The sequence below is a fragment of the Cebidichthys violaceus genome, unplaced genomic scaffold (assembly GCF_023349555.1).
Source record: "Cebidichthys violaceus isolate CVI_PGR_0920_01 unplaced genomic scaffold, fCebVio1.0.p SCAF_6, whole genome shotgun sequence".
Lineage (NCBI taxonomy): Eukaryota > Metazoa > Chordata > Actinopteri > Perciformes > Stichaeidae > Cebidichthys > Cebidichthys violaceus.
Window position 1 is genome coordinate 17,987,861 of NW_027176816.1, and position 27,624 is coordinate 18,015,484.

General features: G+C 43.9%; 4 protein-coding genes across 4 annotated transcripts; 3 read left to right on the forward strand and 1 right to left on the reverse strand.

Annotated features, from left to right (window-relative positions):
- Nucleotides 1-118: 118 nt before the first annotated feature.
- Nucleotides 119-3,060, forward strand: sike1 (suppressor of IKBKE 1). Its single transcript, XM_068733440.1, has 5 exons — nucleotides 119-547; nucleotides 1,148-1,253; nucleotides 1,333-1,475; nucleotides 1,577-1,690; nucleotides 2,023-3,060. Exons 1-5 carry the CDS (start codon nucleotides 389-391, stop codon nucleotides 2,146-2,148), a joined length of 648 nt encoding a protein of 215 aa, XP_068589541.1. The 5' UTR covers nucleotides 119-388; the 3' UTR covers nucleotides 2,149-3,060.
- Nucleotides 3,061-3,410: 350 nt separating this feature from the next.
- Nucleotides 3,411-5,374, forward strand: micos10 (mitochondrial contact site and cristae organizing system subunit 10). The gene is made up of 4 exons (XM_068733441.1): nucleotides 3,411-3,519; nucleotides 4,566-4,613; nucleotides 4,957-5,063; nucleotides 5,181-5,374. Exons 1-4 carry the CDS (start codon nucleotides 3,456-3,458, stop codon nucleotides 5,187-5,189), a joined length of 228 nt encoding a protein of 75 aa, XP_068589542.1. The 5' UTR covers nucleotides 3,411-3,455; the 3' UTR covers nucleotides 5,190-5,374.
- A 3,180-nt stretch (nucleotides 5,375-8,554) lies between these two features.
- On the forward strand, nucleotides 8,555-13,350 carry htr6 (5-hydroxytryptamine (serotonin) receptor 6). The gene is made up of 3 exons (XM_068733266.1): nucleotides 8,555-9,460; nucleotides 11,203-11,337; nucleotides 12,984-13,350. Exons 1-3 carry the CDS (start codon nucleotides 8,555-8,557, stop codon nucleotides 13,338-13,340), a joined length of 1,398 nt encoding a protein of 465 aa, XP_068589367.1. The 3' UTR covers nucleotides 13,341-13,350.
- On the reverse strand, nucleotides 13,279-21,054 carry tmco4 (transmembrane and coiled-coil domains 4). Its single transcript, XM_068733265.1, has 14 exons — nucleotides 20,975-21,054; nucleotides 20,290-20,443; nucleotides 19,290-19,464; nucleotides 19,120-19,147; nucleotides 18,889-19,018; nucleotides 18,505-18,602; nucleotides 18,132-18,275; nucleotides 17,882-18,001; nucleotides 16,847-17,011; nucleotides 16,574-16,710; nucleotides 15,760-15,844; nucleotides 15,423-15,540; nucleotides 15,168-15,285; nucleotides 13,279-14,617 (listed from the first exon to the last, which is right to left on the reverse strand). Exons 1-14 carry the CDS (start codon nucleotides 21,015-21,017, stop codon nucleotides 14,123-14,125), a joined length of 2,010 nt encoding a protein of 669 aa, XP_068589366.1. The 5' UTR covers nucleotides 21,018-21,054; the 3' UTR covers nucleotides 13,279-14,122.
- Nucleotides 21,055-27,624: the final 6,570 nt, after the last annotated feature.

The window sequence follows — 27,624 nt, forward strand, 5'->3', positions numbered from 1 at the left end:
GTCTCACAATTGCTGCTGTCAAACGCCCCTCTGATCTCTCCAGTAGATGGCGGTATATACCTTCAAGTTAATGTGCGATTCGCGTTAACGATAAAGGCGAAGAAGATAAGGAAGTGACGTCAGCGTCAAGTCTCACACGGAAACGGAACACTTGGCAACAAAACAGTGGGAGAAATTGAGTATTAGTATGTACTGTACTTATTCTGTGTAGCTACAAATATTTCCGAAGACCCGCAATATCAGACACGTGGCTATAAAGACACTGCAGCTGCCTCGGCTAACTGAGGCTGCATAGCCAACGTTAGCTAACGCTGCTCGCTATTTCAGTCAAGTAGTGTGAAGTGGCTTGTTTACGGTAGCGCGCGTACAGGAGTTGACAGGTTCCAGTATGACCTGCACTTTGGAAAAAGTGCTGGGCGATGCCCGGACTCTCCTCGAGAGGCTGAAAGAGCACGACACGGCCGCCGAGGGACTGATCGAGCAGTCCGGGGCCCTCAGCCAGAGAGTGCAGAGCATGAAGGAGGTGGGGAATGCCCTTCCAGACAAGGTAAGGACAAGTAACGCCCATGTTACCTCAACGCAGGCTACAGAGAGACCTCGCTCAAGTGCTGCACTGCTAGCCCATCACTTTAGAGTAAATCAAGTAAAGTAGAATTTCACAGATGTTTCTTCTGATGTTCCCGCAATACTTTCCCGTCAAAACACAGGGAGAGATCATGATGGGATAAAGTGCTGCTTGTTGGATCACTTCTGTGCCTAGTTTACCCAAAACATCCTTCAAATTCTTCAAAACGACTCGCTCACATGTTTTGTACATGTGCACGTTTTTGACAATGTTAAATGCCTTATTTGTTGAATGGAGATTCACTTGATATATTACACGACATCGCGGTGTTAGTTTTTGTTGTAATGTTTTGCTTGTTTATTTGCTTCAACTAACACAAAAATGTAACCACTTTGCCAACAACTAAAACAGCTAGATATTGTGATTGTGATGGAAACTTTCCCACTTTTGAAGTATGGTGTCTTCCAGTTTGTAATGTGTTTATTAATAAGTTCATATATTCTTCTTCTTTAAATAGATTTAATATTAAAACAGAGCCACACATCTTTCTGTCCCTCGCTCCATAATGCTCTCTCCTCTCAGCACACAGAAGACACTTCAGAAATTCAGGAGTTGACAAAATACAAGCCCCATGTCCTCCTGACGCAGGAAAACACTCAAATCAAGGACCTACAGCAGGAGAATAAGGGTACGAAAACCTAGATTCTGCTAATTGTATGGCTGCTGTTTGACCTCTTTGCTCACCCTCTTCGTGACTGTCTCGGCAGAACTGTGGTTATCTCTTGAAGAGCACCAGTACGCGCTAGAGTTGATCATGGGACGATACCGCAAGCAGATGCTCCAGCTGATGATGGCGAAGAAGGAGCTGGACACCAAACCCGTGCTCAACCTTCACGAGAACCACGCCAAAGTACGCTCGCCGTGTTGACATTTCAAAGTTCCTGGTCCTTCCTGGTCGTTCCTTGGCGGACGGTGCCTTTAACTTCCTTGTTTTTTCTGACCGTTCTCCAGGAGGTGCAGAGCCAGGTGGAGCGGATATGTGAGATGGGCCAGGTGATGAGAAGAGCAGTGCATGTGGACGACCAGCACTACTGCTCTGTTGCAGAGAGACTCGCTCAGCTGGAGGTAAACACAGCACAGCGCCTCAGCAGAATCAGGAATATATATATACTGTATATACAGTATATACAGTATATATAAGTATTCTTTTATTTTTTTCTGAATCCATATTTCTGGGAAGCTATTTTTCTTAAATTCCTTAGTAAGGTGAAGAGATGCATAGTAATACATGCATACAAACCTGCATTTTTTTTGGCATAAATATACCATAATTGAATAATATGTGTACATACAATATACATCATAGTACGATTTTGGATGAATTTTTTTTTTTTACTCTCAAGGTTTCATCTGGACATTTTTCTGAAAAAATGACATGTATATTCTGTCTTGTTCAGATTGAGAACAAGGAGCTGCGAGACCTCCTGGTCATCAGCAAGAGCTCTGTGAAGTCAGCGAGAGAAGAGAGCAGCCAGCCGGCACCAGCACCACAACCGTCCCCTCAGCCGGGACCCTACGAGTGACATGAACGGCTTCAGTGTGAACTGCGGTCGGGGCAACAAGTCGTTCAGGACCAGGAGACGGGATTTAATGATCTTTTGATGATCTACTGCATTTACCACATTGTTCTTTTTTTTTTTTTTACATAATATGAAATACAGTCAAATCAATATTTTTTTTTGTAGCAAAGGCCACTTAAACGCACCGTTCTGGCTATCCCATGCATTTACCTGCAGGTATATCTGGATGATAGCTATTGTTTTCGTATGTACAGTATGTGTGTTATCACTGCAGTTGTGTTTATTCCACATAAACCGTGACTTTTAAGGAGGTGAGGTGTCTCGGTTATCACTGACAAGAATTCAGTGGTCGCTAAGACACACATGTACTGGAGTAAAGGAAGTAAAAATCAAAGTTCTTTTTGTTTGTGGCCAAAGACACGTTTCTACCTCTTTGGTGCCCCTTTGCTGTTAACACACACTCACAACATGTAAAATACTCATAACCACCCCTACTATGAGTTCACTTGAAGTCCACTGAGAAGCCAACTTGTAGTCTGCACCATTTGTCAACCAGATGACTTTTGGCTGTTTCACACAGTTTTTCTGCTGAGGAGTGACAGTGGATCATTTCTACGTAATTGTCTGTCATTTAATGAATTTGATACGTTTGTCAGTCTGTTTTGTAAAATTCATATAGAAGGTGTCCCAGCTGATGGCACATCTTTATTTAATGGTAACACTTTCAAAACATGCCAAGTTTTTGTGTAAAGATTATCAAATGTTTGCGCACTGTATGTGTCAGAAATTGTATATTGTCATCTCAGGAAATCAGTGTTAATAAGGTGAACATGCTGTAATGACCTCATGACTCTGTACTGATTTGTGTCAAACGAAATTTCATTCAGAAACTTTAAAATACATTTGCAATACAAATGGGTGTATGTGAAGTTTTTTTTCTGCCATAACGTAGACCGTAAATACTGGAGACCATTTACTGTAGTTTTTTACCGCAAGATGGCGACGTTAAGCCGCTTGGATTTTAACGCATCGCGAGGCTTGTAAGAGAGGCGTAATGCTGCGTTCATGTAAACCGATATAAAGGATCCTTTACCTTTTTAGGAGGTTGTTTTCCAACATATATTTGATCAACAACATTGAGCCGATAAAGACATATTTTCTTTACCTCTGGTGGCTTAAACCCACTGCACTTTTTCATCTTCCTCTGCGTTCAAATCGTAAGAATACTACATTTCCGACAGCACCTGAACGCAGCACCCACCAGAGCTGCGTTTGACGCTTCCAGCTCGAGAGAGAAGCTAACGTTCAGCATGTCTGAGAAGGAGCTGGGGAGAAAGTGGGACCGATGCTTGGCGGACGGTGCCATTAAAATCGGTAAATATCTGAGAGTATGCCGCGTGTAATGACATAGTGATGTCCCGGGATGAGAACAAAATAAACAGCAGCTTTTTGACTGCAGTCCACAGTTGTCATGTAAGGTTACTGGACGAGAGGCTAACTAGCTAACGTTAGCTGTAAAGGACAACTGAATGACCAGTCAGATAATTATGACTTATGTATTTTGATTGACAAAACTACGGTTAATTCTGTAGTTTCATTATAGTTTCCACGAACAGTACTCTTACATATTTTCATTTCTCTTAGATATCGCTTTATGAAAGAAAAAAAAACCGAAGTATGAATGCCCTTCAAAAAAAAAAAAGATAACTTGATGCTGTCTTGCTTATCGATGAAGTACACTTTATGCCAAGACGTTTAACGAGACAATAGCGCGCATTCTTGAATTCGGCACACACACACACACACACACACATACACACACCGTTTATTTTAATACCATGTACATTTCCATTGCCTCAGCTCACCTTGTATCTCCACCGTTTTCCGTAACGAGCATTAACTAACGTTATATAGAAACTGCAACAGGAAGCAGAGCATATAGTTGAGCTCATGTATTAAAGCTTTGAAGAACCACTGATAATGTAGACCAGTGGGTCATGTAATAGTGTTAAGTACGTCTTCAGTTACGTTACTGCTGATAAGCGAAGCGCCATACGTTCGGCAGATGTTTGAATGGAGTTTGGTGCGGTGGTCAGTGACGCGCAGCCTCGGCTGCTGGAGGGAGGTACCGCCTCGTTTGTAATAAGGAGGCTGCTGTATGAAGACTACAGGTGTTCTTAGAAACAATACTCCTGTTTACTGTATGAAAGCACACGTTCAAATCTAGAGTTTCATGTTTATATCCATGTGTATCAGAAAGTAGTGCTGTACAAAGCAACAGAGCTGTGGCTTTCAAGAAAAACACACTTTATGTGTATGCAGACAGTGTGAGACAGAATATTCACATAAGGGATACATTTTAGCAGTTAATTAAAGTTGTCATCCATGTCATGGTGATCATTTGTCCCTTCTGTCCACAGGCACTGGGCTGGGGTTAGGAGTCGTGTTTTCTGTTCTGTTCTTCAAACGTAAGTAGCTTCAATGGATTGTTGGTGTGCTGCATCTTGAACCTTTGACTTGGCTCAGAGGAGCAGAGCTGACATCGTCAAAAAAACAACCTCATCTAACTGAACACATTATTCAATGTGGGTTCATAATTTAAAGTGTGTAGTGCTTTTATTAATCGACGAGCATCAACAACATCCATCCTCAAACCCATAAAAAAAAAACGAGCATGTGAATATTAAAGTTAAGTGTGGGGGGGGGTGTCACAACAGGAGTGTGAAAATAATTTCACACGCCATCTCTGCTGTGTTTTAATAAAGCTGTGACGCGCGTGAGAAGATATAACGTACCTGTTTGGTTTCGTAGGGCACACTTGGCCGATATCACTGGGCTCGGGAGCGGGGCTTGGCATGGCGTATGCCAACTGTCAGAATGACCTGAGGTCCTCGTATCTGCTGCACAGGAGCGAAAAGGTTTGTTCGTGCGACAAAAACACATTTGAATTCACAACTTACAGGAATCTCTACCCCTCTGTCTTTTGTTCATTCAAATCCAGGTTTATGCAACCGAATTCTGTTTTTCCTCCACAGGAGCAGTAGCTGCAGGTCATCGAGGGACTGTCGTTTTTTGTTGACTTTTTGTTTTGCCTGTGGGAGAGTCGCCATTTGCACTGTTCTACAGCTAGATCCCTGTTGAACGATCCATCCTAGTATGACTCTGTATGAGTGTATGTGCCTGATCAGGACAGTCTGTGTGTATATAATAAAATGATCACAACCACAAAGTAATGATGCCGCTGCGTTTCATTTTTCCTCACATGCTTTGTGACTGCTTTATGACTAAGGAGTGTAAAAATGAAAAAAAAGTCACATAAAGCAGTATAATAGCTAGATTTTACTTTTGTGTTAATGCAGCTTTGAAAAGGTGGGTTTACTGTTTATTTCTGAATGCGAGTGGAACGGATTGGGGGGGGGGGGGGTAAAGCAGCAGCTGATCTGAAGACAGGGGCAAAGTGATGGAGGGGATTAGTCAGTCCTGAGGAGGCATGAAAACCGCGAGCTTTGCACAACATGTTTAGTATTTGACAAGGCTATTGAAACGCTGGAGTGATTTTACCCCATGAAGGCCTTTGTTTCATGTTATTTTAGTATTCAAGCGCTCCTGTTAGGAAGTGAATAATTATCTGGATTTAAAATAATAATGCAGGAACAAGGTGAAGTGACTCTATTGTTATCTGGGTTGTTAGAGCAGGAAATGTGAATTTGTTCACCAATGTGTGAGTCACAGAAAACTCTTACTTCATGACCTTTAATCTAAATCTACAATCAATGGACTTATGCTCCACATGTATCTGTGGGTTTTAATGAACATTTCTCATCTTCCAACGTTTCACTGAACAATGAGTCACAGCGAAAGCAATTAGACTTTTTGACACTGACAAGAAAAATGAACGCAAAGCTTCATCAATTTGTCTAAATTAAGTGCAATTATAAAATGGGAAAGAATTGTTTGCGTATGCAGGAGAGGCGCCAAAATCATCATGACTGGTGCAGCCAGTTGTCGGGCAAGTTTGCATGGAGATCGTTCAAGAAGTTCCACGAAGGATTTGAAGTGAAATACCTTATTTATAGAAGTGAAATACCTCATTAAGTCAAAAAAGGATTAAACAAATCAAGAACGATACAAGAACATTTCCATGCATCGTGTATGTAGAGTGGAAATGCTTAAGGGTGCAATGTGTAATATTTGGCCAGATTTGTAGTTTAAAACGTACAAAAAAACAGAACATGATGAGGTTACAGTGTTATCAATAACTAACCAGCCATCAAATTGTGAATGACAAATAATTGATGATATATTACAAATTCAGGAGCGCTATCGTTAGCGGTCAGGACGACTTTCATTGTGTATTTGGGGTCTTTTTTATAGTCTGTGACTTCATCATTTCAAGTGTTGATTGTAAAATTAAATGTTATTTTAGTGCAAATTAGTTTAGCTAACGTGAGCCAGCTAAATCTCTGTTTAGACATCCTACATTCAATTGGAGATGAAAACCTTTAACATTAGTGAGAAATGACATTTAGATAAAAAAAAAATTAAATATCAGTCAACGTTTTTTTATTCTGTGGAAACACGTTTCAGTTAAAGGTGAAACAACACAGATATGACGGGTTATGGTGGGACTTGCCCGCTCCATTACCTTCAATAAAGTGGCACCAATGCAAAATGACCCTTCCGTCTTTTATAGGTTTCCTGGTTACAGCGTATGAGAACGACATCAGGAAGAACAGGAAGTAAACATGGACCCAAGCTGTTGCCTAGCAACGCAATTCTGCTGAATGGCGCTAAAACGGAGCGTTGCAGACAGAGCGTGAACACAGGTGTATGATAGACAACATGAGAAAAATAAATAATAATAATAATAATTTAAGCATGTCAACTTGTGCTAGTAGAAACAAAATACAAGTATGAACCTGGAGATTAGCAAAATGTGTCTCCTTTAAATTCAAAGTGGCAGAAAAATGACTTGTATTTTCATTGTCCCTGACACCAGAAGACTACTTCACTGGAGGCGAGCATGCTGCAGCTTCAGTTAGCAGTTAGCTGTAGCGTTAGCAACTCGCATCTGTTGCGCTGGCATTTACGCTGGCTAAATGCCAGTTGGCACCGCTAAACGCTAACTGAAGGTGCAACTCTTTTATTTTTTAGAAACGATGACGGTTGTATGGACACAGTAGAAGAGGTGACATGCAGCCCGATATTTGTTCAGAGCATGTGGCCAGATCGTACACATTGCACCTTTAATCGTATCCAGTGTGTCTTGTAAATCACTAAAACGTGAAAAAGTCGGAGAGGGGGACTTCTTTTTATAGATAAAGGACCTTCCTACTACTACCCAAAAAAAATGTAAAAAAAAGCATGATCGATCACTCCTTTAATAGATCCCACACTCACTGTGTCGATCATTTGTACACATAAAGAACACATTGGAGAAAATGCAGTCACATCTAATCTTTCTAATGCCTAGAAAATAATTTACCTCAGTGAAAGCACCATGACCAAACATGGAAAAAGACCACCCACACCAATTCCAATGCTGATGAATTTGCATATCTTGGCCGTGATTTGTGGCATGGTTATGCATTAGCAGCTCAATGCTTTGACACGCTCCTTCTCAGAAGCTGTGCGCTCTGGCTGGGAGGCGCGCTGGAGTGGCCGACACAGGGATTAACAGGAGCGGGGGGGGGATGTAAAGGCAGCGTTGCAAGGATCATGATACCTGTAGAGCACTTGTGAGCGGTGCCCCGCTTACAAACGACTGCTTCGCACTTTTGTGTCGGTTTCTGCTCCCCTTTTGCTGTTTCCCCGGAATGAAAAGGACTTGTGAAAGAAAAGCAGCAGAGCCCCGGCTCCGCAAAGGAAGATGTGCAATTCCACTTCTGAGAGGTGAGGTTCGATTCTGATAACTAGTCCTTGCTCTCTTCGTCTTCAGCAGTTCCGAATGCCTGGTCGGGCTTATCTCTCTGTGTGCCCTCCTCCACCGACTGTCATCACTGTGACATGCTGCTTTCAAAAGCCTCTGTCAGCCGTCGAATGGCTCATTCTGGCTCTTAGCTGTGGATGAGGCGGGGACATGCTGGCCAGCATGGAGAGATGAGTGAAACTGTGTTGGTGATTTTGATCACTGTGCCGGCGGCAGTGGAAGTAAGCCCAGGGCACCTGGATGCATTCATGCCAGAAGGGAGATGGAGATATTTACCCATGGAGAAGAGTCTGGTTATCCTTGACAGGAACATGGTTGGATGGCTTCTCAACACCTCAGTGGCTTCTTTTTAATTCAACAAAGTCCCGAAAGTGAGAGCTTTGGCTGCAAAGGAGAACTGGCTAAGATGTGTAACATCTAGCGGCGCCTGAAGAGGAACCCTCGGGAGCTGGTTTTCGTTGATCGTCGCCAACCGGCACCATGGCCGACTCTCACTTGTCCGGCTCTATGGGAAGCTACAACATCAGCTCTCCCGCCGCCAGTGCTTGGAACATCACTGGCAGCGGCCCGTGGTTGCTTGCCTTCATGCTGACCGCCATCATCCTCATGACGGTCTGTGGCAACATGTTGCTCATCGCTGTGGTGTTCGCCCATCGCTCTTTGCGTTGCACCTCAAACTGCTTCCTGGTGTCCCTGTTCCTGTCTGACCTGATGGTGGCAGTGGTGGTCATGCCGCCGGCCATGCTCAACGTCCTGTGCGGGGCCTGGGTGCTGTGGCCGGCCTTTTGCCCCATTTGGCTCTGCTTCGACGTCATGTGCTGCAGCGCGTCCATCCTCAACCTGTGCGTGATCAGCCTGGACCGCTACCTCTTCATTATCTCGCCGCTGCGCTACAAGCAGAGGATGACCCCGCCAAGGGCGCTGCTCCTGGTGGGAGCTGCTTGGGGCTTGGCGGCGTTGGCCTCCTTCCTGCCCATCGAGATGAAGTGGCACAGCTTGGGACACGGGAGTGGACAAGCGTCGGCCCCGGCGGTCAGCGGTGGCAACATCAGCTCTTACTCTGACACTCTGTACCCAGCATCCTACTTTCAGCTGTCACCATCAGGGGGCCTTTCCTTCCAGTGCCGCCTGCGGGTCACCCTGCCCTTTGCCCTGGTGGCGTCCGTGGTCACGTTCTTTCTGCCCTCCAGTGCCATTTGCTTCACTTACTGTCGGATCCTCCTGGCGGCGCGGAGGCAGGCTAAGAGGGTCGCGGCAATGAGCAACCCGCCACACCCACACCCCTCTTTAGGCGAGCCTTCCAGGCCTCCTTCACCTGGGGTCGCAGCGGGGCAGGATGGAGAGGACTGCAGTCACCAGGAACCTCCCGTGTCACAGAATGTACCGGTAAGCAAAAGAGACCAAGCAGTAACGCAAACCAGGCAGGGTAGATATATACTTAAAGGTTGAGTGCTGACCAAGACTGATGAGTTAACAGCAAATTCTAGGCAAACATAAAAAAGTCAGCAGTGGTGCTAAAATAGTAGACTGGCCTTTAAGTGGAGCGGACCGTAATGAGAGTAGGAGTTGAAAAGGTTGATTCTGTGAGTGGAGCAGGTGGCACAAAGATAATAACCAAATTGCAGTTGTCCATCTATTACGAGAGTTCTCAAGCGTGTCTTTTCCTTGAAATTTTGAAGGTTGTTACCTAATGCTGGTCATACCTACGTCTCACGCCGCCTCTTAGAATGACAATTATGCTGTTGAAATCCACTCCTACGTTTAATATCATTTAAGTGCAGCTATTATAAACCTTGAGATGGTCATTTTATGATTATGCATTCGTCAAAATTTGCATTTTTTTTTTTTTTACCTACATTATTGAGTGTCCTGATGTACTCAATAATAAACGTACCTTGGAGTTGACCTATTTTGGAAGTATATCTGAAAGTATGCAAACTACGTAGTGTTTAGTTATGACTTAGTTTTTTGTCATGGCAAATAACTTTAATCATCATTATCAGGTTGTAAAAAGAATCAGAAGAGATACAATCCATAACAACGCTGCAGCTAGTACATGACAGAGAGCTGACACAATGTTTGGCTCTTCATTTATGAAGAGAGATTTATGAAGGAGAGATCCGGTGAAAGTGAGGAGGAGGAAAACCTGCCCCGAAATCTTGGAGATGAAAGTACAGTCAGTGTGTCAGATGTGCTGCCCCCATTTGTTAGGATCACAGGCTCATAGTCTGTCACATTTGCCTGCAGTTAAACCACGCATACACACACACACACACACACACACACACACACACACACACACACACACACACACACACACCAGACGAGCCAGTTCAAAAGTTCTGGTGAGTTTGAAACGCCTTTAATATGTAGTTTTCTGATTTTATTTCTCTATTATGTAGCTTTAAAATCATTTCATTCTTTTGTTTATCAAAACGTTTCTGTATAAGCTTGTTCAATTCTCCATCTTTGCGAATTTTACAATCTCCACATAACGTTTTAATCAAATGATGTGGGTTTCAACAATGTTTGGCTGCAAGTTGGTTTAGACTGGCCCACTGAAGTTTAAAATCAGCTATGAAGCCACAGCCAGCAGGTGATTAGCTAAGCTTAGCATAAAGACTGGAGGGAGGTTGAAATAGCTAGCTTGGCACTGGCATTCAAGAAATTGTTCTAGTAGTTTTTACACTTTAGTTGTTTTGAAGATTTAACAAATGAGACGTGACGTCAGTTTCAGCTTTAGAGGTAGCTGGTTTTCTAGTGGCCAGCTGTTCTTCCAGTCTTTTTGCTAAGCTAAGCTAACTAGCCGCTTGCTCTAGCTTTATGTTTAGCGTATCGACATGAGAGTGTTATCAATCTTTAAATCTAACTCGCAGCAAGAAAGCTAAATAAGCGTATTTCCCACAATTACTGACAATTATCCTAATTTCATTTATTAACTTGAGAAAAATTAGACAGCTTCAAGCTAACTTAAACAATTAACTGAATGTAATTAGCTTTGTCAAAGAGACCATAAAGGGGTACAGGGAAGCTTTTTCAAAATACTAATGTAGGGAAGGGAGATTTGCAGTGTATATTTCTATGTAATTCTAGGATTAACCCTTTCCTTTGTTCTCTGCTGTCCTCAGCCGTCAGTGAACAGTGAGCGTCGTCTGGCTCACAGGCAGGGTCGGAGGGCACTGAAGGCCAGTCTGACTTTGGGAGTCCTCTTGGGACTCTTCTTCAGCGCTTGGCTGCCTTTTTTCATCACCAACATGGCCCAGGTCAGTATAGAGGGACCAGACACTGACTCTACCGCAGATATGGCACAGAAATGTAGTCAATTTAAATGATAAACACACCGGTAGCGCGACATATTAGCGTCCATTTGATGCGTCAAACAAATCTTGAATGCTTCAATCTTTCCAGGTTGCCTTAAGTGTTTCTCCACGATAAAGATTCCCAACAGCTTCCCTCAACAGTCTTACTCTGCGGTTGCTTGTTTGTTCTTATTCCATACATCTGAGTCACCCTGTGTCTTTTTTGGTCAGTTTTCTCACTAATGTATATTTGCGGTGGGCCCCAAAACAGTGTGAAATAAATGCAAAAGAAAGAAGAAAAGGAAAAAAAATAAACACACTTGGATACCGGTCTATTTTTGTATCGGCCAGCCTTGGCGTCACAGCCCTGCCAAGTTATCCAACGAGTAAATAGATTGGCATTTCAGCTTCGTGCGGCTGACTCACTCCAAAACCCAGAACACAACGCACCACAGCACCATTTATAATCGGCATTCTTTTCTTTTTTTCCCCCCAAGTTGTTGATTTTTTGATTTGATTGGACTGAGCACCCATTAGTCAGCGGGCAAACATTGGTGGCCATGAGAAACCGCGGCGAGCCTAAATGAATGTCGAAAAACAGCTTAATCTAAATTGGTAATGACACTTGTCCTGTTTTTCAAGCTTTCAATGATCCAGTCATTTTGATTTCCCATCTGTGCCCTCTCGCTTCTCCCCTGCATAACATAGAGCACAGAGACTCGACTGTGTCTGCGCTCTCCTTCCTTTTCACACTCAATGTGGTGTGTGAAACGCAACCCCCCCCATTTCTGTCTTATTCCCACCGCCTCCCTGTCTCATCTTGATAGTATTGGAAGCTCTCCTCTAACAGCTGTCTCCTCCTTCACTGTCCTTCTCTAAACCTATAGTGGTTGTGCTCAAGATCGGGGCCAAACGCAAATGTACTTTCAAGTTCTACTCAGAGAAAATTAGATGTTCGATATAGGGGAAAAAGAATGATGGACAGCTCATGCGAGTAGTCAGAGAGAAGATCCGGCTTCTTTTTATTTTATGCTGATTTCAGATGCAGCTATTCCAAATTCATATAGGGGCCCAATATACACAAGGAAAGTAAATAATAAATACATGTTGAAGTAATGGGAAATAAATAAAGATTACATTAGATGTTAACTATATATATTGTATTTATGTCTTTATCTCCATATTTTGGAATTTATTTATTTATGTTTATTTATTACAGTTGCCTGTTCTGTAAATTCACTTGTGTTTTTTAACAATTTCCTAGGGTCACAGAAAGTAAATCACAATTAGCTAAAAAAGATAAATACATGTGCACTAGAAATTCTGAATAATTCAATTGTGTAAAAAATATGTTTTGATGAAAGTAAATAAATAAATGTGCACTGTAAATGTTGAATAAATAAATTTAATTTAAAACATTTAAATGGCTAAATATTTACATCAATGGGCAGTAAATTAATACATTTACTGTATTTATTTATCTATTTAATTCTGGCTAGACATTCTTTTATAATTAAAAGGTGTGTGTTGTTGAGGTCTTACATTTCACTTCACTTGAACCATACATTCTTCTGCTAACGCCTGCATTGCTCTCCGCCGTCTTCATCCAGGCGGTGTGTGAGTGCGTCCCCCTGGAGCTCTTCGACGCCATCACCTGGCTGGGCTACTGCAACAGCACCATGAACCCCATCATCTACCCGCTGTTCATGCGGGACTTCAAGCGGGCGCTGGGCAGGCTCCTGCCCTGCTGCTCCTCGCAGTCGCCCAGGAGACCCTCGCCGGCGCTCTCGCTCTCCCTCCGCAACTCCGGGGAGCCGAACGCCGCCAGCAGCCCCGCCTCCCCGCTGGCCTCCGACCCCACGCACCCCCCCGCCACCGCCACCGACGCGGTCAACCTGCTGGACGCCGAGCACGCGGGCGTCGAGCTGCCTCTGCTTCTGCCCAATCAGGTCGACACCCTGGATTGAGTAGCAATTTACGGAACCATGTGTTTTTGTTCCGGGTTTTGTGGTGTGGAAGTGATTGAAGACAATATATTGTCACAGAAAAAAAAAAAAAAAAAGTCTATATGGACACAAATTCAGGAAGCTGCACCCTTGTTCTACCTGTGTGTTTCTGTCAAATCATGAAGTATGGTCACCATTAAGGTGCATTACCAAAACAAAAGCCAGGGACTCTTCAAGGTATACAATGTAATGGAAACCTTGAAACTATGTGGTGAGCAGCGCTTTACGTTGGCATGAGTGGAGCAGAGAACACATTCACTGAATCCCCCCCCATGGAGATTAAATTGCAGTAATAATATCCATAGCAACCAGGCCAACGGATGAAGATGAGGAGGAGGAGAGGAACAGAGATATCACCTGTTTCGCAGCATCCTCTAACACCTGCAGAACACAAGTAATATGTACAGGTATTTGATCTCAGAGTGACTTTAAACAAAATGACACTATTCACAGTTTGTAAAAAAAAAAAAAAAAAAAAAAAAACGTACTTCATTTTAAAAATTTCTATTAAATTAAAACATTCGTCTAAAAACATTTTGTGGTTCGTCAGAGCAGTTCATTCAGGGGGTTTTCACTCTCGGCTGCCATATGTGTGCACCGTCTCTTCAGCCGTCTCTGCCGTGTCAGTGTGTTGAGAACGGATATGTTCTCCAACAAAAGCTTTGATGCTGGGAAAAAAAAACAACTTGAGAAGACAAGCTTTTTTTTTTACAGGGAAGCAGCCGGTCCCATTGACATGCTCTTTACAAGTCTGGCTGCCTTTGTTTGTGTGTGCGCTCTGTAGTCCAGTGTGTATCGTCCCAGCTCCATGATGCGTGTTCGCTATCGGGCTCGGCGTCCTCGGCGCCGTCGAGCGGGGCGTCGGAAGCAGACGCTGTGGCGTCGGAAGCAGACGCTGCGGCGTCATCGCTCGCCTTGTCCTCAGAAGTCCGTGGCGAAGTGTTCCTGTCCGATTCCGCATCATTTAACGAGTCCAGCAGGTGCGAAATATCAGGGATGTCCCAGCCGGCACCCGCCTCCTCCGTCTCCGCCGACTCTCTCACGTCTCCACTTTCCCCCGTCTCAGCCTCCTCTGCTCGCCGTCGTGTCTCAGTCACTTGTTGCTCGCCGGGCGTCTCGTCGGCCACGTCCAGCGTCCCCGGAAGCACAAAGGAGGCTCCTGGGACTTCCTTGGTGGGAACTCCTACTGCCACCAAGATGGTGTTCATCTGGCGCATGTAGTCCAAGTGACCTTTCACCTGGGAGGCAGAAGCATGGGTTTTACTGTCTCGGACTAAAAAAGGACGCACATTGCTTTGTAAGTGACGGCGTATGATTTCAGTTTTCTTATTCCCTCACATCACATGGCCTGTTATACGGCGTACGGTGCTTCTGACATGTCTCGTATCTTTTTACCTCTCAAATACTTCCCCTAATTTTGTAAAGCACCGAATAGTTTTGATGAGCCAGATGTTAGAGGTGGAGATCATCGTTTTGACTTACAGGGTGGCAGAAAGGCACGGAAACAGACCAGCAGGGGCCTTATTTTTTTCTTCTTCTTATATTCAAATTTGATTTAAGCAATACCACTGTCTCTTCTAATTAAAATGATGCATTTCATAATTCTGCATCAATTAGTCAAGGACCACCTTGTATCATGCTTGAAAAGCGTCACTCTGAGGATGCTGCAGGTGCTTTTACTCTTCTCGAGAGGCGAAAACCTTGAGGTGTTGAATGAGCTTCAGCTCACATGCACTCGGAAAAAGCATTCATTAAGGGGACCTGATTTAAATGTGCGCTCTGACTCACCACGGAGGAGAGATCCACATTGATTAGACGCCGATCCTGGATGTTGATTGGCTGCAGCCCGGCGACAGACAGCTGTGCAGCTGAACTTCGGTACAAGAACCCCAGGAGCCAGTCCCCTCTGATCGGTGGACAGTTCGAGAGAGTCATTCACTGGTGAAATGCTTAAATCACAATCCCTGCTGTCCAGACAGTAGTTTCAACGACAAGCTTTTACTGTAAAAATAAAATAAATAAAACATGGGCGTGTCAGATTACCTGCAGTAGCCGTTCACTATTTTTCCAGCCACTACCCTGGTGATTCTCTCCCAGGCCTTCTTAGAGCCGTCCACAGGGGCCCCCAAGAGGACTACATCCTCTACTACTCCTTCACTTCCTGAGGAATCACAACAACACAGGACTGGATTGTCAGAACTATATAAAAAAAAAAAGAATTGCGGTTCTATTACACAAGGCAGAACCGCTTTTAAATGGTTATTATTTAGGGCCGTCGTCACAACAATTCTACTTAGCAGATGTGTCTTTTAAAAGTCGTGACTCCTGACAAAGACCATGGACAGTCAGTCGGTCACAAAGCGACAGAAGGTCTTCGTACCTTGGTCGCTGGCGAGCTCCTGCAGACAGTAGTAGATCACTCTGGCCCCGAGGCTGAAGCCTATGAGGCTGACGGGACGCTTCCCCTTCAAACACACGGAGAAAGAGAAGAGATGCACCATTCTGGAGCAGCTGTCGTCCTATGTTATGTTTAGTATAATACGTTTTCTGATAGGAAGTGCGCTAAATATGGAGTTATCTGGACAGACAAGTGAACATTGGATAAGGCCAGGTTCAGAGTTATTGTTTCATTTTGTTGACATACTTAAGTCAAGGGTTTTTACTGAGGGGATTTGGGATTTCTCTTTTTATCAGTCAGAAAATGAGGCTTAAAAAATAAATAAAATGTTCCCCATGTTTTTAGGAATAAAATGTTCTATAAATCTGACTGTGAATGATGATGTATGAAGCCCTTCTGTAAACACCCTTAGAATATAGATAGGAATGTAACCAGAACACTCTGTGTATCTAAGTGCTACTCAAGTGGAAGATTTCTGACTCAGTCTGAGAACAAAAACTAATTTGGAAATAACAGCCTTTCAAGACATGTATTGTAAAATGACATACATTTTGTGAATAGTTTCAAGTTGTCTGAAATTTCATGTTTAAATATGCAAATGAGGCGTTATCTAACGGTAACTTTCGGTGAATTTAGCAGAAATCTACAGACTCAAATAGACAAAGTAGTAAAATAAACATCTAAATGTGTATTTTGGACGTTTCCTCTCCACTATTCTGATGGAAGATAAAAAGCATGAAAAGAAAGATTGTTTTGCCTTCAGTGCTTTAACACAGGTTAAGAGGTCACACCATACCTGCTGCCTGCTCCTCAAAACCTGCGCCAGCTGTTTCCCCACTTCCGCCGAGCGGTTCAGACAAACGCTCCAGGGGTTGTCGATGACGCTGGCCGCCGCCAGCAACGACGCGGGCCACGTCAGGGCCGCCACGATGCCTGTGACAGTGTGACGGTGCAAAAAGACATCAACGTGAGCCAGGTCAGGGTCAATCCTACAAATAACAACGGGCTGGATAACGTAGTCAGGGATTGTTCGACCGAAATCAACCGAGTGAGAAGTCCAGAACAGAACCTGAGAGCACGGTGTACTTGAGCGCCTCCTGGGCCACCATGCTGACCAGCCCGTCCAACAGGGAGGTCATGGCTGAGCCCAGATCCCTGAGGAAACGCGACTCCCACACCAGGCAGTACTGCTCGCCGCACTCTCCCAGGCTGCACCACGGGGCCTGGAACGAACCTGGAAGACAGCGGTTGGGTTTTTTTAACGTAAGGAAGCGACTAAGCGCCACTTGCGGGTGAAGTGTTTAAAGCCATTGTATGTGAAGGGGGTGCTAAGGTTTTTTTGTAGAGGGGGAAGAGAGCTGCGTGGTTTTTTGCAAAAGCAAAAAAACCTAAGTGGTTTGTTTGCATAATCTCCCGTGGACACTCTGGTATAGGTTTAGAACATTAAGTGCACAACTGTTGCCCAGCAATCCCATCTATGTTCTACTCTCTGTCTCGTTAATATTCATCCCTCGCTTCTGTTTTGCCGCCACCTCACCACTTTAACACTGTTCGACTGAGAAGTGTTTGTATCTTCCATACATTAAAAAAAAAAAAAAAAAAATGTCAAGATGTTTTTCCCTATTCTATTCTAACTTAAAAGGTAAATATTTCACCCTCAACCTATTTTCCTTTCCCTTTTTTTGTGTCTAACTGACTATTTCTGAATTCGGTCCTGACCCGGCGGCCGCGAAGCTCTGACAGACTGGTGGTGTTCCTCTGGTTGCTGTGACAACGTGCACCACAGAGGAAGACTACTGTAAAGAGTGTTGATACCCGACATTCAGATTTCACAACGGGACTTGGGCACAATAACAAAAGAGACGAGATCAAGCGAAACGTTTTAGTTCTCTGTAGGGTCCTTTCCATAATGCTGTCAGACATTTATAATTACATTCAGACACCATTGTACTTCAGTGCAATGGTGCCTGAATGCAAAATATCAAAAACAGACATTCCTATCTGGTTATTTGGTATATGAAAATGTTAACTAAGGACTTATCGACCTCAGCTAATCAGTGGCGACTGTAGGCGGTTGTAGTGAGACAGCGGAAGCCACACTTACTGTATTTACCGCTGCAGAGCCAGCCCGTCACCGCGATGGTCAGGTGAAGATGCTTCCCGGAGCTCAGCGGCAGGAACTCAAACTCCTCTATCGCCCCGACACACTTGTTCATCTTGTAGCCTGGAGAAAGAACGCACGGAGAGGAAGCACAGGCGGAGAAGACGGTGAAACGCGGGAACACCACCACGGTGCTTTTTCTTATAAAGTTCCGTGAACATTCTAACGATGACTCTTCTTGTCCTCCTCTCACCGGTCAGTCCAGCTCCCGCCGCTCCAAACAGGGAGGCCATGACTGCGATGCCGGTGGCTGAGCCCAGAGCAGCGGCCCCCGTGGCCCCCAGCACAGCACTGGCCCCCGCTGCCACCAAGGGGGCGGCCAGCCCGCCTGTCACTCCTGGCAACGGCACAGAGATGCACAGTCGGCACAGAAGACAAAAGGCAATATCAAAATGCAATATCGAGAGGGGGAAAAAATACTGAACTGCATGGTGTCTTCATGCATTATTCTGAAAGTCTTAACACTCTGCGGCGGTTTAATTATCTGTTGATGAGCTTATCAAGTCTCCACATAAGATACTATTTGTTTCTAATGTCCATTTAACACTTGAAGCAGGGATAATCACCGATCACGGTTCCCCCGCCAACGGTGGCAAGTCCAATGAGGAGGTAGCGCCGCAGCTTTCGCCCTCTCTCTCTCCTCAGCCGCCGAGACGACTCCTCTCTAACGGAAGCAGACAGATCGTCAGTGTGAGTTGAAATATTCGCGGCCTCTAAAAATATGAAAACCTCAAGTGACTCTTCTCGTGCGTTTCAGATAACATCTCATAAAACAAGAAGCTGCTTGTTTACGCCGCACAGCTTATCTTCCCCACTATCATTTTGGATGCGAGTGTGACTGCGAGCGCGTTCTTTAAAAGACACGCGCCTGTTTGAAGCTGAGACAGAATCACATCATCATCAAAGGAACGGCACCGTGTCCATCATCCACGCTTCCAAACACAACTTACTCGCTCTCCTCTCCTCCCTCCCTCAGCCCCTCTCCCAGCGTTCCCTCGAACTCCTCCAGCTGCTGTGGAAAGACTCGCAGCAGACAGCTGACGTGGCGGATGAGAACCCTCGACCTGGCGTCGTATTGGCCTGAGTACATGACAGACCACCAAAGTTAGAAAGTAACAGGCTGACATGAATTTGCACCAACATAAAGTAGATCAGTAATTAAGACATCGAAGGATTCTTACCGTCCTTGACAGAAAACGACACCAGATCCTGTAAATACAAAGCGACAGCTGGTTGTAATTTTGACGCAAAAGGAGTAAAATAAGATTCAATTAATGTTATTACAAATCCATTTTTCTGTCAGCATGATCAGTTGTTCCATCTAACGATCGATAAATGATTAGAGTGACACCTGTATGATGGGGGTGGCCCCCGCAGACAGCAGTGGCTCGGCCTGTAAGGTGGAGAGGAAGGTGTCGGAGCCTTCGAAGCCCAGGCCCGACAGGAAAGCCGCCATCACCGGCATCACCGACTCATCCAGGTTCAGCCAGCCGACCAAACCCCGCAGATACTTGTCCCTGAACACGCTGAGAAACACGGTTCAAAGTTCAGTTATTGTTCACAGTTTAGTTTTAACAAAAAGTTACTAATGCATGTGGATACCCACAAGCGACAGAAATGTTTCATTTGTGCGGAAAAATAAATACGTCAATAAAATATCAGTGCTCAGGATTTCTTGGTGGTTGCAAATGGATTGATCTATATATATATATATATATATATATATATATATATATATATATATATATATGAAATTATATTTATATACACTATAACGGGGATTCAAGTCTTTCTTCAATACATATTTTGATTTGATTCTATATATATATATATATATATATATATATATATATATAATAAATAAAATATATTATATATATTACAATAAATAAAATATATTATATATATATATTACAGTAAATAAAATATATTATATATATTACAGTAAAAAAAATATGATATATATATATTACAATATATAATATATATATATACATATATATATATAAAATAAATAAAATATATATTCAATATAAAATCAAATCAAAAGATGTATTGAAGAAAGATTGGAATCCTCTTTATAGTGTGTGTGTGTGTGTGTGTGTGTGTGTGTGTGTGTGTGTGTGGGTGTGTGTTTTAAACACTGATAGATGTGACATTTACCAGACACTCATAAATACCAGTCGCTTATCCCTTATGTCAGGTACAAGTAGAGGAAGGTGGGTGGTAAGTTTGTAGCTTCCCAGAAAACAAAACAACAGGCCTGAAGCAAGCTCTCTGCAAACACACCGACACAACATAGACACACACGCAGAACGTCATGATGACGCTCTCCTTCACGGCTCCGTTACCTGCTTTCAGGGCCGGCAAACAAGTGGCCCAGAGAGACTCCACACAGGGCAGCGAGAGCAAACCGGCCCTGCTCACTCAGCTGTCTGCTGATCAACGCCTCCGGGCCGGGGTCACGTGGGGCATCTTGCGCCGTCGTTCCTGCCCCCCCTGGGTCTAAGGCGGTACACGGACAAAGATTAAATATTAACTCTAAGGCAACAATTTGATTGTTTGGTGGATCACCTGCATACCGAATTCATCAGAAGACCCCAATGATTGATATGCAGTCTTATGACATGCAATATATGTTAATGTCACATGTGACAAATATAGCTTCCTCGATATTTGAGCGTAGTTTAGATCTACATTTCGTTAAAAACGAAACACGGAACTGGGTTACATGGAGTCTGACTTTGTGCTTCTCATCATGTCTCTAACTAAATGCAGAGGCTTGCTAGAGTGAGACCTAAACGTGTTTTCAACATTCCTTATAGCCATGACTTAATATAACTTAATATAACTTAAACTAGTGAATTTCAACAACACTTGCGTTAGCTTGTAGAAAACAGCTGGCTGACAGTGAGCGCGCTGCCTCAGCCAGTTTACCAGCTAACGGTTCCCTGGTAACTTGTAATAACGTCGTCAATTTAATAACTTACTCTAATGCCGCACCGGGGGGAATAATAAGTAAATTGTGTGTGGTACCTGGAGCAAAATTGGCGTCCGTACTTCTCCGATTTTCCTCCATGGCCCCAGATATCTCAACTTTGTACGCTAAACTTGTGTTGCCTTCACGTGTTCCTCTGACATCTGAGTATTACACCTTAATACGGCACTGACTCGCTCAAACCATTTGCGTGGTAAATATTCACCAATCCACCAAATGCAACAACAGCATTTCTTGAGCATATTTTACTCTTCGATATCATCCCTCACGGAACTAATTTGTGCTGTTAAATAGATGAAGTGAAGGGGAGAAATGCATATTGGAAACGCATTTTATTATATGATTATTACTTTATTAATTTGGTTTTGCATATTGTTACCGCCCAGTTATAACACGGCTTCAAAAATACAAATTTCTGTTTCACAAAAAACTTTACTGGGTCATTCACATGGTTGTTCTCATTTGAATGGTAATATTTTCGATTGTCTTTGAAGCCATCATTTGTTTGCAGCCTTTGAGTGACGTGACGTCCACGTACTCGTAGAACGGGGCAGGGGTCTGTTCACGACTGACACGTTGTGGAATGTTTTTGTCAGAGAAATTTGATATTAAGTCACTGAATTGCACATCTTTAGGTCAGGAATATGAAGTTGTGTGCCACGAGCGACAGGTTTAAACCGTTTACACTGCTTTACACTGAGAGAGAGAGAGAGAGAGAGAGAGAGAGAGAGAGAGAGAGAGAGAGAGAGAGAGAGAGGCGGGAAACCAGTGAAACCCTCTTGGTGACACAACATCCAAAGTCTGAGCTACAACTGCTGGCCAGTAGGTGTGAGTGTAGCATTTATTTTCCCTTTTCTGCAGTTCAGTCTCCACCACACACTCTTATTATACCAATAACTATTGATGATGACACTTCAGTTAGCTGAATGCTTGCTCCTTTCATAATGTAAATGGTCCTGAAACGTATATTACCCGAATACCAAAGCAATGGGCCTAATAGCCAATGCCTTTTTCCCCATTTGTTTGCCTTCTATTCACACATATTTCAATTTATTCGGAGTTGTTCCAAGGCCATGAATGACTGTCTGTCTTTCTGACTGCCATCCATAAAAAAGCTTTTTTCTTAGGGATGCTGGCAGTACATCAGAATTGAGACGGTTGCCCGCCAACCAGATTCACTCAAGGACATGCCATGGTCACGGAAGCACACTGGAATAATTTGATAAGATGTTGCCAATGGCTGACAGTGCAACAGAAAAACGCCATTGTTCAATGGTGTGTGAATGTTGATGTGCGTATTTAAATAGCGGCAGGGTCACAAGCGAGGAGAGAGAAGAGCATTTTGCAATAGACCGAGGCCAATGCATTTGGAATCACTGGGAATGAACGTTTATGAAGGAATATGCCTTCAAGTCATACAGTGCCATGCAGCAGTATGTCTAGTATAGTATAGTTGACCTATAGTATAACATAGTGCAGTATATATGATATAGGCTAAGTATAGCATTGCATCATATAATATAGTATGTGCAATTCGATAAAATAGTATAATATAGTGTTGTAAAATATAGTACAGTATATGTGTAGTTGTCCTTTCGCATCATGTAGTATTGTATCAGTGAGTTGGATAATATAGTATGATAGTATTTAATACCTACAGCACAGTACAATATGTGGAGTTTAGTATAGTAAAGTGTAGTACAATATGTATGGTATAGTAAAAGAGTACAGAAAAATCAAATATGTTAAAACTAAAATAGGACGAAGTTATTATGCAAGAGTGAGGGTTAAGTGTTGTTTTTTTTAACATAGTGGGATTCACCTTTTCGTATCCGCTCTCTCATCACAGGTCTTTCTCTCGGGTATTTTGTGCGGCTGCTCCCCTCCCACTCCCTTCCTATTTGCTTCATCAGCTCCAATTTACTGAGTGCCCTCTTCGTTTTTTTCCCCCAGTCTGAACTCAATGTGCAATGACAAGAGATCAAGGCGAAACACCGGAAAAGCGCGGGAGGGCGAATAAAACTTCCACCAGGTCTTCGTGTGGAGGAGCTGTTAGTACAACGTGGGGTACTTTGTTAAAATAATATCCTGGCCTTGTCACAGAGGAATCTCAGACCTACGTGTGCTGTTTTTCTGTCTCCGAGAGGTATCCTGTTTATGCAGCCCACCAAACGGTCTCTAGTGTCTCATAAACACGACTTTATATGTAGCAGGTGCAACATACACAACCAACTGCTATATGGCACACAGGTAAGACGCATTGTGAGGGAAGAATTGTTGAATAGCACCCATATTCTCATTTCACAGACGTGCCTAGACTTGTAATCAGGGAAAAATAAAAGCCCTGAGTCTGACTTTGAAAACCTTGAGCGTTGAAAGGCAGCGATTGAAAAGATAATATGAAGTGAACTCTGCTAGGGAACTCCTACCCGGGCCTCGCGTACAGTTCAGGCTATTTGTAGAGCTGTGCTCAACATCCCTGCTAAACTGTGCTTAGACTTCTGCCGTTGGCGGTGCATTGGCTTTTCTTCATGTGGTGACATTAAACTTAACAGTTTTTACAATCCAAAATTTCTTGAAATGGATGATTAAACTCCACCAGCATCGCTAAACAATTGTATTAACTTTTTAAATAATCAATTAATAATTTCAGTCATTTCTTAAGCAAAAATGTTCAACATCCACTGGACTCAAGTTCTGAAATGTGTGGAAGTGATGCTTTTCTTTGTCTTATAGGACAGTAAACTGAATATCTTTTGAGGATTTGGACTGTTGGTCAAAACAAGCATTTTGAAGACTTTGCAGTGTGGGATTAGGGTTTGTTTTTCACCGTTTTTTAAAAAACATTTTGTTGACACAATGATGAGCAAATAATGAAAACTATCATTAGTTGCAGCCCTACTTGTGTTTGCCGTAAACGTTTTGATATTGACAAATCGATTTAAAGCCACCACGTGTGGAGTCAAAGTAATTCTGCATTTGGCGCCCCCGGTGGAAATATAAAACATTACAGATGTATTTCGACAAACAAAAACGTATGCAAACATAATCATTTGAAAGCTGATCTAATCACATAATACTCCACACATAGTGGCTTTTACTCATCAATTCACACTTTGAGCACTCACCAACTATTATCGTTCTCCCAGATGTTGAGTTGCTTCTCATCATCTGGACGATGGAAATGAAAACTGCAACATTTTCAAATCCTTTGACTGCTCTCCTGATTGTTTTCTAATGTTACTGTGACATTGGTATCAGTCACGGCTTTCAAATGTACCACCATGAGAATATTTCACTCCATCAGTTTACTGAGAAAATACACATTGCTGAAGCCATCTTCCAAATGTCAGTTTTTCGGCAGTTGAGAACAGATTTAATAAGAAGGATCTACGTTCATGCTAACGGCTCTGCGAGGCCGTATTTTGCCACAGTGGTGCCTTGAGCTAAACGCTAACGTCAGCGTGCTAACATGCTCACAATAACTATGCTAACAAGCGGACACCAAGCAGGGTTAATGTTTACCTTCTTAGTCTGGTGTGTTAGCACGCTAACATTTGCAAATTGATAACAACGATAACAATTGGCAAAGTTATTGGACAACTTAAATGGGGGACGAAAAGTCAGGGGGCAGGAATGTCTGAACCAAGTGTCTCGGCGACCCATCCGATAGCTGTGAAGACGTTTCAGTCTGGACAGACGGACACCGTCATGGAGCTACGCTGCTAGCGTGGCTAACAACAAGAAACTGGGGTAGGAGATTGTTAAACAAGAGACGACTTTAGGAACAGGCTACGTTACTGCCTCTGGTACTGTTACAACCATCGAAGGACATTTTCCACACGGAGAAGACAAACCACCCAGCAGCCTCCACGTCTCTCACATCACCCATCGATCTCCCTTGGGCTAAAACTCCTCTTACCGCTTTTACTTCAGCTATGTGTGTGTGTGTGTGTGTGTGTGTGTGTGTGTGTGTGCTCACTCTTACAATGGATTACTCATTGAATAACAGACAAGGCAGACAGGCAGGGCTCAAGCCAGACAAGTTCAAACACGGCGACCCCCCCGCCCTAGCTTTATCCTATCACTACCAGACAATGTCATGTTTCTTCTCCTATCCGTCACCTTGACACCCGACAGGAGGGGAGCTGAGTGAAACCAAGACAGAGTGGACCACGTGACCCCGTGGGGCACTTTAGAGGGGACGTGCTGCGTGCGCACGTATACGGTATCTAGAAATAGCAGGAAGTGGGAAACAGGTAGGCCGAAACTCTGAGCGTGTGTGCCTGGAAGTGAAAGGCGCAAACGTAAGTGGGGAGGCAGCGGATGTGGATGACAGGTGATTGTGATAACAAGCAGGATGGGCCCTGACAGCTGGGGTTGTCATCTTTCTGTCATTAGAGGGCGGTGGGGTGTTTGCCTCACCTGGAGGAAGGAGTTCCAACCGCTCTGATACGTCTGCAGCACAAGTGGCCAGACTCTAATAGCAACTTTTGAACCATATATGTTTTATTATTTTAAAAATTAAATACAAATTGTGCTCTCCTGTTAGAGCGAGGAGATACAAGCGAGGCGGTGGTTCACCTCACCGATAGCTTTGATAGGTTGCCAGATCCTCCCCCAACTCAACCTGCCCTAACGCATTCCGCCGCGTATGCACTTGTAATTACAACACATCCTTGACTCTTTAAACTTTCATACATACCATGAAAGTGACTTCAGCTGCCTTCTGTGTGTGTGTGTGTGTGTGTGTGTGTGTGTGTGTGTGTGTGTGTGCGCACACATTTATGCGGCACACTGCCGTTGATGTACATGTGAGGGCTTGTGTGTGTGTGTGTGTGTGTGTGTGTTTGCTTAGTGTATAGGAGTGTTACTAAGGGTGGAAGGCAGCTGGGACTGCTGAGGAGGGAGTATGCGGGGCGAGGAGCAATGCGAGGGTCGAGGAATCACAAAGGGAGGAGAGAATGGAGAATCCAGCTGCCGTCCGGTGCGGCCAAAACGCTCCGGAGGAAGAGAGGAAGATGGCGAAAAAGACAAAGGACACTGATGTGTTAAAAACAGTTCCGGATGGGGGACGATGAGAGGACGAATGGAAAGAAAACAGAGTAGACATATGATCAGAGAGCACGAGGCAAAGAGAGAAAAGGATTTATTAGAGTCCTTGTGATGTGACACAAACACACTTCAGCACAGTATTGGATTGTGGTTGTGTGTGTGTGTGTGTGTGTGTGTGTGTGTGTGTGTGTGTGTGTGTGTTTGTGTGAGAAACGCCTGTTACAGCCAACAATCGCAGAACTCTGACATCGATGAGTCACCGCCGCTGACCTTTCTCATGTGGTTTTCTGAATAAGTGGGACTTCAGTATTTCTCGGATTGTGGCGAGCGTTAGAGGTTCTTTGAGCCGTTTGCGTTTTGGATGGGAGACCTTCATTTCACACAGTACAAGAGAGCACTCTGGGGCACATTTGAGACTGTGAACGGAATGTCCTCGTTATATTGCTGACCTACAGTCAACAAAAGACAAATTCTTAGTCTATTGGGAGGTTTTGGAAACAGAGGACTTCAAGCTTATCAGGGATAAAGCTTCTCACATGCCACTGGAGTCAGACTGTTAAAATCACCCATAAAATGTCCTTCCTCATAAATCACAAGACTCTATTCACCCGAGGTGCTAACGATGTCATTGCACCCTTGAACCTGCCATCTTTTCAACTTCTTTTCATCCAACTTTCCCCTGATTAGTTTGTATTCATACCGCGCCAAAAAAGACGAGTCCATTGATCCTCTACCTGTAAACATAGCCCTCCGGCCACTCCTCAACACAATAAGGCCATTGTGAGCAGAGAGAGCCTCCATCGACCCAACTTGGCACAACCGGAGGCAGCCTGTGACATTTTTCTGTGGAAACTTGCAGTGGGTGTTGGCCTTCGCCAGCGCGGAGGCTCGCTGACTGGCGACTGTTGCAAAACAGATGTTCTAACGAGATGGGTCTAGCTGTGCCTGCAGTTTTAACCCCCCGAGACAGTGAGCAGAGGCGGGTGCTTCTGTCCAAACTTAGACGATACCCTCTGATTTATTCCGTGAAAACCTGGTCCTGCCTCGAACCCGAGCGTTGCTCCTGTTTAACGTTACTTGTCACATTTGTTTAGGGAAAAGCAAAGATTGAGCGTTTCCATGGAAAGGTCTTGAGTTCTTACGGGGGGGGGATATCAACAAGTTCGTCCAGACGCCGCATCTTTTAGCAAACTTCTGGAACGTCTGGAGTGAAAACAGAATGTTCCAGAAGCTAAACGCTGAGGGAACTGTCTTTATAGACACCGCTTAGAAAAGACAAAAGGCTGTTGTGGACAAACAGGATGCTGATCAGCGGGGGACAGGAAAGTACCACAGACGCAGGAGCGGAGGAAGGCCGTGGGAACATGGCGCATTTCTGGTCATCACATCCCAGTGATGGGAAGTCCCTCCACCTTATCTGTCTGTGATTGTTGTTTTTTTTAGTTTAATGGCTTTTATTCATGTGTCACGTGAGAATCCACTGCGGCAGGAGGCAGAGATCGTTCTGCGTTGGATGTATCTTCCTTTCCTATCACTCTCATACCCGCATCGCCCCTAGTTCCTCTCTCTAATCTCTCTCCTTCTCCTTGATCGGTGTTTCATCTAGCTTCTCTTTCCTTGTCTTTTATATCTT

Bases quoted from the DNA above. Each gene is read 5' to 3' on its own strand.
- sike1 (XM_068733440.1), top strand. From the start codon at position 389: ATGACCTGCACTTTGGAAAAAGTGCTGGGCGATGCCCGGACTCTCCTC. The intron at 548-1,147 runs GTAAGGACAAGT...CTCTCCTCTCAG, and splicing joins GGAATGCCCTTCCAGACAAG to CACACAGAAGACACTTCAGA. The intron at 1,476-1,576 runs GTACGCTCGCCG...ACCGTTCTCCAG, and splicing joins TTCACGAGAACCACGCCAAA to GAGGTGCAGAGCCAGGTGGA.
- micos10 (XM_068733441.1), top strand. From the start codon at position 3,456: ATGTCTGAGAAGGAGCTGGGGAGAAAGTGGGACCGATGCTTGGCGGAC. The intron at 3,520-4,565 runs GTAAATATCTGA...TTCTGTCCACAG, and splicing joins GGACGGTGCCATTAAAATCG to GCACTGGGCTGGGGTTAGGA. The intron at 4,614-4,956 runs GTAAGTAGCTTC...TTGGTTTCGTAG, and splicing joins TTCTGTTCTGTTCTTCAAAC to GGCACACTTGGCCGATATCA.
- tmco4 (XM_068733265.1), bottom strand. From the start codon at position 21,017: ATGGAGGAAAATCGGAGAAGTACGGACGCCAATTTTGCTCCAG. The intron at 20,444-20,974 runs GTACCACACACA...GTACCGCCTTAG, and splicing joins GGACGCCAATTTTGCTCCAG to ACCCAGGGGGGGCAGGAACG. The intron at 15,541-15,759 runs GTACGAAGACCT...GTGATTCCTCAG, and splicing joins GGAGCTCGCCAGCGACCAAG to GAAGTGAAGGAGTAGTAGAG.
- htr6 (XM_068733266.1), top strand. From the start codon at position 8,555: ATGGCCGACTCTCACTTGTCCGGCTCTATGGGAAGCTACAACATCAGC. The intron at 9,461-11,202 runs GTAAGCAAAAGA...TGCTGTCCTCAG, and splicing joins CCGTGTCACAGAATGTACCG to CCGTCAGTGAACAGTGAGCG. The intron at 11,338-12,983 runs GTCAGTATAGAG...GTCTTCATCCAG, and splicing joins TCATCACCAACATGGCCCAG to GCGGTGTGTGAGTGCGTCCC.